Source organism: Carassius gibelio, chromosome B13, assembly GCF_023724105.1.
Source record: "Carassius gibelio isolate Cgi1373 ecotype wild population from Czech Republic chromosome B13, carGib1.2-hapl.c, whole genome shotgun sequence".
Classification (NCBI taxonomy): domain Eukaryota; kingdom Metazoa; phylum Chordata; class Actinopteri; order Cypriniformes; family Cyprinidae; genus Carassius; species Carassius gibelio.
In genome coordinates this window covers 6,289,128-6,302,706 of record NC_068408.1, presented here as the reverse complement: position 1 = coordinate 6,302,706, position 13,579 = coordinate 6,289,128, and the positions used below count along the sequence as shown (strand labels likewise).

Here is a 13,579-nt window from a genome sequence, read left to right as displayed (position 1 = left end):
GATACTTTGAAAGACTCATTAGCATTGTTTGTCTTTTCAAACGTTTTAGTATGTTTTTGAGCTTTTGTAGGGGGGTGAAAAGAGGGGTTTTATCATTTTCCTGGGAAACTGAAGGTTGAGGAGAGTGTGGCGTCATGAGGGTCATTGTGTTGTAATGAGGGAAACCGGCCTGTGCAGAGCGGCAGGGTGATACCCTGGATTAAACTCTCTGACGCTGCCTGGGATAAATACAAATATCCTGCTTGCATGCATTTGCATTTGTGTCTGTTTGAGTTTGAGAGTAACACTGACAAACAAAGAAAGGTCAATTCAAAAAAGTTAAAATTCAGCAAATATAACTATAAAAAATTGTATGTATTTTTTGTCATATGCACTCTGGTATGCTGGTGACATAATTTGCAATGACATTACATTAAGTATCATTAAGTGTTTTCAGACTCTGTATTTATCTTTGCAAAAAAAAAAAAAAAAAGATTTCACCAATGGTCATTTTCTCCTGGTGCAAAACTGCTGTTAATATGAGGGTGGAAGTACAATATTCTTTGCTAAATGAACTTATCTTACCTCCTATTCAACAACACAACTACAATATCATATTTCACATTGGATACAGTTACACAGACGGCGACAGAGCAAAACTTGCAGCTGAAATGACAAGATGTATTTTGTTCTTAATGATACCTTTCAGCCTTATTATTTTGTTTTATTGCCACTTCCCAATTTACATTTACACTAAGTGATTTAAAAATAAAAATTTGAAATTCATATGCGATCTTTCACTGCAACCAAAAATTAAAATCCTGTCATCATTACACACCTTCAAATTGTTCCAAACCTGTATTAATTTTTTTCTAGGGAGGCAGTGTAGAGAAAAATAAATCTCTGATAGCCGAGGCACTCCATAATTAAAATGTCTTTACTGCAAAAATGGCATGTCCTAAATGGACAACATCATTTAGGACATGTCATTTTTGCAATAAAGACATTTTAATTATGGAGTGCCTCGGCTATCAGAGAATTATTTTTCGCTACACTGCCTCTTAAGATGTTCTACCTTGGACCGAAGAGCACCCAAATCAAACTTAAAAGGGATTGAGCAAGCCATTCATCTTGAACTTAATTTCTTTCTAGTTGAATACAAAAGCAGATACAGTATATTGATACAGATACAGTATATTGAAGAATGCAAGTAACCAAACAGCTGCTGTAAGTCGCTGACTTCCATATAGTATAGAATAAATTATGACAAATTTTTTTTACTTTTTTTGGGTGAATTATCCATTTAAACTGATATGCAGACAAAATTATTTGAAATTACTATTTGTGCATTAAACTGAAGTACACAAAACAGAAGCATTTTCTCTTCGTTTTTCACAAAGCACTTGAATATTTCAAAGTTTTAGCATTCACACGCTCTTCCTGTTTATTTTCCTTGAAAGTAACACAGGTAAACTAATCTGCCTGATTCACTTAACCAGCCAAGCCACCAGAAACACTGAAAACAGGCAAAGTTTTAAGCAGGCAGCTCCTGCAGTGTCTAATGTCACGTCTCGTGATAAAGTGCCTGTGCGTGACTGCAGCGCTCAACTCAACGCCCCATGGCCATTTCTCCTGTAGTCTGTTTCCTCCAGAACTCGACTGTTCTGACAGAGTGCAGAAAATAAGCCAAACTCAAGCACACACCTTTTTTCCAATGTACTGTACACACAGCTATGACAAAACTACTGCAGTCAGTGCAGTTACTGAGTGCAAAGAATTGCACATTTTCCTGAGCTGTCAATTCATGATATCAGTTTAAATAATCACTGGATTGACCTGGTCATACGGAACAGCAGATTTTATTATAGGGTACTGTTTTTGTTCAATCAGAAATCTGCAGGATTTAGAACTGTGAATGTGTCTAAGAAGAAAGATGTCAGGTTTTTCCTGTTCCTACTGGTTAGAAGATGAAGTCATCATTACTTCACTCAAAAACTCAAACATGTGCAACCAGAATGACTTCAATGACAAGGCACTGTCATGCAAAACACCTCTGATGAAAGTCTCGTCACAGTTTTTAAAAATACTTTTATCATGTCTGAAACATCAAATGGCTAAGCATGATTGAGAGCAGAGGGCCATATGTAAATGTCTTAAAATATAAATGTAAATATAATGTATTGAATAAATAAATGAACAATTGATTAATAAATTAATAAGTCATTTATATATACAGTGTATATATATATATATATATATATATATATATATATATATATATATATATATATATATATATATATATATATATATATATATATATATATATATATATATAGGTAGGAAATAATACAATTTTTTTTATTGTTTAAATTAAATTTCAAGTTGAAATTTGCTTTTATACAACCTATATATATATATATATATATATATATATATATATATATATATATATATATATGCAGTTCTTCTTGTGTCTCTAGAGTTTCACAGGATGCAGTCAAACTGGCAGCTTTATATAAAAACACATAAAAATGACACCACAGAGCTTTACAGTCACCTGGAAACACCTGGACCACAGCAAGGCATTGTGTGTATGTCAGGCCTGTCTCAGCATGGTCTGGCTCTTTGATGTACTGTAGTAAAGAGTCCTTGGGGTCCGGAGTCTGTTTATCACAGGGAGACCACAAGTCCACATTGTACAATTTTAAATGGTGCAGAGACCATAACTGAAAGAAACAAGTACTAAAGATATATTGTATCAAGTCAAATTCATGTATATATCGTATTGTTTCAAAAACAAGAAAACTAACAGAGAATAAACATTTCCTTTGCAGTGTTGCAAATATATGCAGATTTTAAGCATGTTAAGCAAAAATAACATCTTTTAGTCAGCGCCATATTTAATTTTTGACAGGAATGAACAGTACAGTGTGTTCACTGTTGTAGTTTACTCTTGGTTATCAACATACCAATTGTTCAACATGTTGAGACATCTTGAGATGGCAAAATTTTAGCAATTTATAACCTTTTTCCACCTTTTTCCACGCCCCATGAAGCTTTTTATGGGAGTAACTTCCGTGTGTACTGAAAACAATCAGCAAAAGGTTCGCTCTATGAACGCATGCATTTTTAAAAACTGGGTACAATATGGTGAAATTATTTTACTCACTCTTCAACCGTTGAACATTAAAAGAACATTTAAAAGTGTAACAATAACAAATTACTTTCCACATACCATGCAAAATTCCTAAAGATCATCCTTCTATCCACAGCAATATACAGACATGTTAAATATCATTACAGTAATATGTCTATATTTTCTAACGATTCCGTTTTACAGCATGCAACCGAAAACAAACCTGGAGTGAGACATGAGGATTTGAAAAGAAAAATAAAAGTTTCTTATATATCGTATATCAAATTCCGGAGAGCAGACCACAAATGCACAGTAGCCTATATGTTGTATGTTTTCATTTACTTACAGCCGAATACAAATAATTGTAGGAGGAAAAGGCTAAAAGAACTGTTCTATATACTGTTGTCAAATCACGTCACATTAATATACCAAATGCATTGTTACTGTCCTGACTTCTGAAAACAGAAAATGAATGAAAATAGCCCATTCAGTCAAAATGTCTTATGATTTAAAAAGATTTGTTGTAGTCTTTTTGAGTAGAACTTCCCCAAACCGGAAGTACCTCCTATAATTTTAAAACGCAGTAGGCTCGTTATGATAAAGCTGGATAAGGTATTATGGCATTTTTCAACCCCCTGCCAAATAATTACTCCTCTGATTGCCTAATTCTAACCACTCTCCCACAACTAACCATAAACCTACCAATACCAGGGGGTTAATAATCTGGCAGGGGTCAGAATTGGGCACAACATTTCGGAGGATGCATGAGGTGTTGTTCGCTGCTAATCCACAATTCTTCCTCCTCGTTTTTTCTCTCTTAACAGACGTCTGATGTTCATACACTGCAGCTCTTCAAACATAATACAAGTAAAAACTTTTTTTTGAGGCAAATGAGGCAAAAACTGTAACCTCATCCGCGTTAAATTCAGTTTGGCGTCTAACCGTCTAACACGCATATGTAAGTAAATAAACAAATAAGGTATGATCTATAATAGTCATGTTAACCATCGAAATTATTCAAATTAAATAAGACAATTATTCTTGTTTTGGTGTGTAGAGGTGTGGCGTTTGTCCGCTGGGTCCTACAGCTTGAGCGACTGGTTCGTTTTTTTGATAGAGGCCTCTTTTTTTATTTTCTTTTTCTTTCTACTGTTGCAAAACTACAAATCAATGAAACTACACTATTCTTAACCTGTAAAAAAAAAAAAAAAAAAAAAAAAAAAAAAAAAACTAACAAGAACAAAACGTTAATTCCACTCACTGCACATTACCCGAGAGATAACCTATGTAGGCTACGTCATATTTAATGATACAAACTAAAACTAAAAACTAAAACTAAAAAAATTATAAAACTACAATATTTGCGTATAAATCAAACTTATTTTTTTTTTCAAATGTATGTTTAGGCCTATCAGTTTCCCTAATTTTAGAGCAGAGGCTAGTGAATGAAAAATAATTAATAGTCAACCATAGCGTGTATACTCCTTATAAACAGTTTTAAAAGCATCTCTTCATGCAACTTATGAAGTTCGCTGAGACAAATAGATTTGATGACTCTTATCTTAGAGTGTGTAAAATAATGATAAGTAATAAAAAAAATGAATTTGTCTAAACGGTGTGCACATTTAGTTGATTGTTCATGTCATAAAAAAAATTGTTATTTTATTACTTATGATATAATATTTAATTTGAACTTGTTTTATGTCTCGGTTGCTTGCTGTAAAGAGTCAGTCTTCCTCTGCCGATTAAACACGAAGTAATTTGACGTGCCGTGACCTGCGCAGAAGTGCTCGCGCGCTGTCCGTGGTACTGAACACACGAGAAGCTGCTGCTTTCAGTCGGCGCTCTTGCTTCTTTAGAAGAATTTCGTTTTTATTCATATAAATGTTTTTATGAACTTTTTACATTTTGTTAGTCAAATCAACTATAATAGTTTATATTTATTTTAATATAGGCCTACGTGTTAAACAAAGCTCCAAACAACCTGATGTCATTTAAACTGAGTTTAAAAAAAAAAAAGTGTATAAATTATGAAGCGAATTTTAAGACTCACTCGAAACACATAACTGAGCTATTTACCTGTTTGAGCACCACTTGAAATTGTGCATCATCTTAGTGAAACCAGTAGATCGTGACCATCATGATGTTTTCATATCAAACATTGTGACATTTAGTCCTTGTGTAGGAAAAATACAAATGTACCTATATATTGTTGCTGTTGTTGTTGGACAACGACATGATTTTTAAATTATAACTGCATTTATTAATTAATTATATTTACAATAAGAAGATAAAATTATAAATATACTTACATTTGTAATATTTCGGCATCCCAAGTATAGAATATGACAGCATATAAAATACAAAGCACAAAAATTGCAGAACTAAAAACTAATACATTTTGTTTTTATTAATTCATGCAAGTGTCACAAATTATAATTTAGGGCTGGTTGGGAATGGGGTCCTCCTAGTGGCAACAGGTGGAAACATAGAAAGTGGAAAATCCTATCAGAAAATCTCCATCATTGCACAATTTTCCATCACATGTTAACTTATCTATTTTATTTTCCACAATGGTGAAGCTTAAATAAAATATGGGCTATTATTTTCCTGTCAAACTTTAGTTCCTCATGAAAGGTATGGTTTGATCCATTGTTTCAGCATCACAGTACACATCTATTCTCACGCACATCTCCGAAGTTACAAATACAAAACAGAACCTTTTCTAGTCAAGCAAAAATACTTTCTCCGTCCTTTTATAAGGCATCATATGACATATCCTTTACTGTATAACTCTTTTACCTTGTTCTTTTTCTATTTGCTGCATGAACCCGTTTATCAAAATGAGGGACGAGTTCATTTATATATTAAAGGATATAAGCAGCCTAGCCTACATATGATATCAACCAGCTATCTGCAACCGAGGAAATATGTTTATATGGAGAAAATGTAAAAAAAATGTTTTTAAAAATCCACAGAGAGGTGACATAGATATGCGATCACATAGAGGCTATCCTATACAACAGTAGAAGTCACGCGTTCAGAGAAAGAGAGAAAGAGAGAGAGAGAGAGAGAGAGAGAGAGAGAGAGAGAGAGAGAGAGAGAGAGAGAGAGAGGAGTGTGTAAAGGAGGAGACTCTCAGTAGTGTTATTTAGTCGTGGATACATTCTTGGATGAATGCATCTTGGACCGACCATCACAACACTTATGCTCTCTGATTTCATATGAATCAGTCAGACTCTAGCCTGCTCAACAGGTTAATTTGCTTTTGATTATTAAGAGTGGATCTGCATTGATTGTGATGCTTGCAAATACATCGATGATGGATTTCCTGGCGGTTCTGGGCGATTTCATTCAGCTGTCAGCGCGCAGTGTTTTACTGTCTCTGCTGGTGTGTTTAACGCTCACGCTCTGGCGTCTTTCCGGTCGGCGGCAGATACCGGGTCCGTTCTCCTGGCCGGTCATCGGAAACGCCGCTCAGCTCGGTACCTCACCTCACTTTTACTTCACCCGGATGGCTAAAAAATACGGCGACGTGTTTCAAATCAAGCTGGGCAGCCGAGACGTGGTGGTTCTGAACGGAGACGCAATTAAAGAGGCGCTAATTAAAAAAGCTGTCGATTTCGCCGGCAGACCCGATTTCGCCTCGTTCCGGTTCGTGTCCAATGGGAAAAGCATGGCGTTCGGTAACTACAGCCAGTGGTGGAAACTGCATCGGAAGATCGCGCACAGCACCGTGAGAAACTTCTCCACAGCCAACATCCACACCAAGCAGACGTTTGAGAAGCACATAGTGTGCGAGATAGGAGAGCTCATCCGCTTGTTTCTGAATAAAACCCGCGAGCAGAAGTTCTTCGAGCCTCACCGGTATCTGGTGGTGTCGGTGGCGAACACAATGAGCGCCGTTTGCTTCGGGAACCGGTATTCGTTTGATGATGAGGAATTCCAGCAGGTGGTTGGCAGAAATGATCAATTCACTAAGACAGTCGGAGCTGGAAGCATCGTGGATGTGATGCCTTGGCTGCAGTACTTCCCAAACCCAATCAAAACGCTCTTTGACCAGTTTAAAACGCTCAACAAGGAGTTTAACGAGTTCATTGATTCCAAAGTGGCGGAGCACCGCGAGACTCTTTTACTGAGCCTCGTCCGTGACATGACTGACGCGTTCATCGTTGCTCTGGATAAAGGGCTGTCAGGGGGCCCGGGGGTCTTTCTGGATAAAGAATACGTGCCACCGACCATCGCAGACATTTTTGGGGCCAGTCAAGACACTCTGTCTACAGCTCTGCAGTGGATCATTCTGTTAATGGTCAGGTAATGCGTAAATTTATATTTTAGGGGGTGACGTCCTTTACTCACCCTCGATTATTTCATTTTAATAGCCTACACTAGTCAACATCTGAAGTGGATCAAAACCTTTCACAAAATGGTCCTAAAACCAAAATGCGTTCTTGTCTTAAACTTGATGACCTTTTCTGATCCACTTGAAATGTTGACTGTATATAAAATTACAAATTAATTTGGATGTTTACGCTGCACAATGGTCCATGATTTATACTGGGGGGTAAGCATATCATATTTATAGTCTAACTGTAAAACAGACCAATAAAAATGGTTACTCATCTTGCACTGAGGGGCATATCCTTAATTGTATGCTCTTTAGAATAATCACGCTTTTATGTTTTGTCTGTGTGTGTGTGTGTTTGAACACCATACATCAGCACTTTCATCGCATGAAAAAGAGCCAATGCAATACATCATCTTTTATGTTGCACAGAAGAAAGTAAATATATGGGTTTGGAACGACATGAAGATAAACGAATGATGCCAGCATTGTAATTTCTTTGCACTTTAAGTGTGCAATGCGGCAACTCAGAGATTGTCCATAAGAGATGGACGGATCTCAATAACTCCAAAGAGCTCTCATGTGTTATGTAACTCTTCCGTGCAGGTATTGGCAGCAACTAATGAGGGCAGGTTACAGCAACACAAAATGAAATCTGACCCACTAACACTTTTAGACATGTAGGCCACTCTGTGAAACTCAATGACTGCTTCATGTAGGATACTAGCACAGATGAGATAAGAGGCCAGGTTTATTTATAAATAGAAGTTATGTGGAAAACAACTTCATTGTAATCAGCAACCTAAACCATAAACCCAGACAGTTGAAAATGTTGGTCTCCACTTACATTCTTGCAGGTATCCAGAAGTCCAGAAACGTCTTCAGGAGGACGTCGACAAAGTGGCGGATCGCAGTCGTCTTCCAACAATTGCAGACCAGCCTCATCTTCCATACGTCATGGCTTTCATCTACGAAGTCATGCGATTCACCTCGTTCGTCCCTGTAACGATTCCCCACAGCACGACCACAGATACCTCCATCAATGGGTATCCCATCCCTAAAGATACCATCATTTTTGTCAACCAGTGGTCTCTGAACCACGACCCGACCAAATGGGACCAACCAGAGGTATTCAACCCACAGCGCTTCCTGGATGAGGATGGAGCTCTCAACAAAGACTTAACCACCAACGTGCTGATCTTCTCCGTGGGGAAGCGTAGATGCATTGGAGAAGACGTGTCCAAGATACAGCTTTTCCTCTTCACCTCCTTGCTGGTCCATCAGTGTAGGTTTAGTGCAGAAACTACTCCCAGCATGGACTATCTGTATGGGCTCACGCTTAAACCCAGAGCCTTCAAAGTGTCAGTCACACTCCGTGACAGCACAGAACTGCATGAGAGTTTGGTAGGAACGTCTCAGACTCCTACACAAAAGAGACAGAGACCTCAAGTCTGAAGGGAAATCAAAGCATGCAACTTTAATACTTTGCCAAATGAAGCTGGCTAAGAAAACAAACACTGAAGAATCTCTCATATCTGCATTATAGCAATATATTTATAGATGTAAAACTCAGGCATAAACTTTTTTTTGGCTCAGAATGAGCTAAGACAATAAAACACACCCATTCATTACTGTAACTACATGATGCACTGATTTATAGTTTATTATGCAAGAGTAGCATAGCGGAAGCTAAATAACAGGATACTGCATGGTTCATTAAGACAAATACTAGTTGCTTTCTAAGAGTACTGAGGCATATACATGCATAGCATTATTCAGTCAAGAAACTTCTAGTTTAAATATAGCTTGCAGATATATATTTAAACTCAGTAATAAGTTGTTTAAAGTCAATGTGAAACACTGTTAACAGCCCATTTTACTTCTGTGACATATTTCCGAATGAAACTATATATTCAATGAGAAAAAACTGGTGCAGTAGCTGATTTTATCTATTTGAAAATGACTGGATCATTAAATATCATTAAGTCATTACATTTTCTAAAGGATTACAGACAAAATAATTAACTTGGACTAATATGCAACACTTAATCAATTGATTACATTTCATGTTGACTTTAACACATTTGGTTATTATTTTAAATGACTGCAATGAGCTTAAAGTACTTTTTTCAGTTGTTGCTTAGGGTAATTTAGCTCAAACCTATACTGCATTTTTAACCTCCCTACAGTATAATCTTACAGCACTTTATTGTTCTTGATGATAATTTCCCGATTCTTACTACAGCACTGTTGAAGTCCGTGCCTTATTATTAGAGACTTCTTAGCATGAATCTATAATTAAAATAAACGTAGGCGGGTTTAACACAGTTCACTTCCATTGTGTTCCCGCAACATCCTTCCCAATCAAATATTGTCTGGAGATCCTCACAGTGGGTCACAGGAAGTCTCCAGTGAAACTATTCTGAACATCTATGTTTATTATAAGCTGAATGTGATATTTCGTATCTGGCACATGATGTGTAGGCGAAAGGAAATACATTTTGTGTCCCTCGGGTCCCTTCTAATTAGGGGAATCCTGAAGGGGAAAATCAGGGTTTGCTAACTGACATGTATAAAATGTTACGATTACTAATTTTTGCCAATTTCCTAACTGCTGCAATATATTTTTGAACTGTAATAGCACTTGTTAATAGACTGCTGGTCTGTATGAGATCTACTATATTTTATATGCAAAAGATTGATGTGTAAGTTTGATATGTAGTTCATATTATGTGATACCAACATTTAATATTATATTTTTCTACTTCATATAAGCTCTGACATTTGGCTGCTTTGGCATTCTAAACTGCATTCAGTTTACAGTTTTTGTAATTAAATAGTGGTAGTGGTTTATATCATATATATATAAAACACTAAGGTCAATATATATATATATATATATATAGCATTACTCAAGCTTTTATGATAATAAATGCAGTATAACATTGTCATTTGTAATCAAATTAGTTTTGCCAGTGTTTTTTTCCTCCTGCAACACCTAGACACAATATGATTATGTAAAACAAAACTTTTTTTTGTATTCAAACAAGTTGCCCTTAAAATAGTGGCAAGTAAAAATAACCATTCTAACTTTATTGCCCACATCATATCTGCACGCAGCCACTCAATTGGGCATTTAAAATAGAAGGAAAGTGTGTAGGATATACCCGTCCCTGCGAAGTGCTTTATCTTGCTTTCCCAGCACATCCTGTTCTGATCAAGCCTGAGGATTGTAGCCAGCTGAGCTTTGAGTGCGTGACAAGTTCAGATAAAGCCAACTGATTACTGATACACTAGCAGCCGCCTGCTCCCCTTCCAGGCCCTGCTGAAGAAAAGAAAAACACGCTTCACTATTGTTGGATTAACAGTACACTTTCTGTAAAAAAGGCTATAAAGCTGTCACTGGGATGGCACCATAAGGTAGTTTATTTAGATCTAAATAGTACCAATTAATTCCATTTGAAAGCATGCCACCCCAGTGACAGGTTTGTGTACCTTTTTCTAAAGTTGTAGGAGATGAAGGAATCAATGGATCCTTAAAAACTGATTACAAAATAATCAGAAGTAATAAAAACAAAATAAAAACTAAGATGCAATGAAATATGAAATGCTTAAATCATGTGGCTTTCTTAATGTAACACTAAGTTTTCTTTTTAAATTAAAAAAAAAGTTCAATTTTCAGTATATTTCTTTTTTTTTTTGGTAAAACAAAAAATCGTCTTAAATACAATTCTAAATGCGGTTCCAATTCATCAAATAATTCGTGAAAAAATGATAAGTTTCTATAAAAAGAATTGCATAAATTGCTAAGGCAATATTTACTTGAATTGCTTGATCTGCTGTCAGTTCTATAAGTCTTCATTAAGATCAAATCTAGAAGACACCTCCAGGAATCCAGGTCATGTCCTGTGGGCATTATTTCTGTGCTGTACGAGAGAACAGACTTGCATACATTAGGTAATATGAACCTTTACCCTCTTTATCTGTGTTGTGATGACAAATTATGCCTTAGACAAACCTCTTTCCTCATTTACAAAAGTCTGGGGTCTGTATGTTTTGCATTCTTTTATTCAGCAAGGTTGCATTCAATCAGTTAAACAGACTTTAAAGACATGTATAATAATAAATAAATAAATGAAAATATATTTCAAATAAATGCTGTTCTTGTGAACTTTGTATTGATCAAATATTGATCAAGGATATATGCATCACAGATATCACAACTATGTTCAACATTGTTAAAGGGGGGGGTGAAATGCTATTTCATGCATACTGAGTTTTTTACACTGATGAAGAGTTGGATTCCCATGCTAAACATGGACAAAGTTTCAAAAATTAAGTTGTACGTTTGAAGGAGTATTTTTGTTCCAAAAAAAACCTCTTCCGGTTTGTCACAAGTTTCGGAAAGTTTTTTTCGAGTATGGCTCTGTGTGACGTTAGATGGAGCGGAATTTCCTTATATGGGTCCTGAGGCACTTCTGCCGGAAGAGCGCGTGCTCCCGTATAGCAGAGCACTGAGAGCACAACAGACATTCACTGATCAGAGCGAGAGCGTCGCGAATTGTCACAGAAGAAGTGTGCCAGGGCAAGACAACCCTGCACAGATTACCAAAAGAGAAACAGCATTAAGGGACCAGTGGATGGAGTTTATTTTTACAGAGCATCAACGGAGTTGTGCAAGTGTTTTTGTTTTGTTTTGTTTTACAAACAAGGCCCAGTTTGACGCCGGATTTGCACATCATTTATTTCTTAAGGATAATGCAGTCCCAACGAAAAAGGGTCACGATCGTGTGTTGGAACCACATGCGGTGAGTAAAACTGCTTCAAATATCTCTGTGTTGTTAACTTAGCTATCGGCGCGTAAGCACATCAAGTAAACAACATGCGATGTTGTCATCAAACTGCACTTTCCACATGTAAAGGTAAAAAAAAAAAAAAAAAAAGACTACATAAAGTGGAACTTAGGCAAAACCGCTAAGCAAATATATACAGTTTCAGTACATACCACATAGAGACGCCTTTGCTGATGCTGCTCTTGTTAAATTTTAGCCTCTGGATCTGTGTCACAGCTTCCAAACGCTCTCAACGCAAAAGCCTACTGGCGCTCATGATTCTTTAGCTCCGCCCACACGTCACGCCTCTAGGCGCTCGTGTTTTTCCGGGAAAAATCGGTACGGACTATCTTTCTCTTATAAATATAATAAAAATAAAGACTTTTTGGAGTTATGAAGGATGCAGTACTACTCTATAGGTACTCAAGATTAACAGGATATTGAGTGAAAACGAGCATCCCCCCCCCCCATAAGACTTTTTTTTGAGCAGCAAAGCAGCAGATTAGAATGATTTTTGAAGGATCATGGAATAACCATCACAAACAAACACACACAGTTTCCTCATGCTAAATATTACTTTTTTATATATTAAATATATATATATCTTCCTTGCATTCCCTATAAGGTCCACTACTTCCTGGACAAGAGTATACATTTACATTTAGTAGATGCTTTTATCCAAAGCAACTTACAGTGCATTCAGGCTATATATATATATATATATATATATATATATATATATATATATATATATATATTATTCAATATATATATATATATATATATATATATATATATATATATATATATATATATATATATATATATATTGAATAATAATATTTAATATTTAAGTTGCTAGGCAATTCAGTTTAAAGTACAAAGGCAGCGCTCTGATATACAGCATTGAAGACACATAGACCAGATATATTCCCAAAACTATTTGCTCTGGAACAAATAGATTTATGAGACCAAATACTGCCTGTTAGATTTACTCAAAACTAAATATATCTCATGTTTACCCACTCAAGAGACATCAGAGCCAGAGGTAAATTCCAGAAGATCTGGCCCAGGTTAGGCTGCTTGAGTTCATGAGCACTGTCACCCTGGAGCTCAAATCTCCAAAAACTTTGACGCAAAAAAAAAAAAAAAAAAGACTTCTCTTTAATAAAACTACATTGTGAAACAAAGACAGTATTAGTATTAAATTATAGTGGATTTGGGATTCCGCCGTGACACTCACTTTAAGAAATACAGCAAGCAGAGTGATACAAATGGTGAAGT

At 36.1% G+C, this 13,579-nt stretch overlaps 1 protein-coding gene across 1 annotated transcript; it reads left to right on the top strand.

The window, feature by feature from the left end:
* The first annotated feature begins 6,276 nt into the window (after positions 1-6,276).
* LOC127970242 (cytochrome P450 1B1) lies at positions 6,277-11,619 on the top strand. The gene is made up of 2 exons (XM_052572639.1): positions 6,277-7,432; positions 8,321-11,619. The coding sequence occupies exons 1-2, from the start codon at positions 6,420-6,422 to the stop codon at positions 8,916-8,918; spliced, it is 1,611 nt and encodes a 536-aa protein (XP_052428599.1). The 5' UTR covers positions 6,277-6,419; the 3' UTR covers positions 8,919-11,619.
* Positions 11,620-13,579: the final 1,960 nt, after the last annotated feature.

Bases quoted from the DNA above. Each gene is read 5' to 3' on its own strand.
- LOC127970242 (XM_052572639.1), top strand. From the start codon at position 6,420: ATGCTTGCAAATACATCGATGATGGATTTCCTGGCGGTTCTGGGCGAT. The intron at 7,433-8,320 runs GTAATGCGTAAA...ACATTCTTGCAG, and splicing joins ATCATTCTGTTAATGGTCAG to GTATCCAGAAGTCCAGAAAC.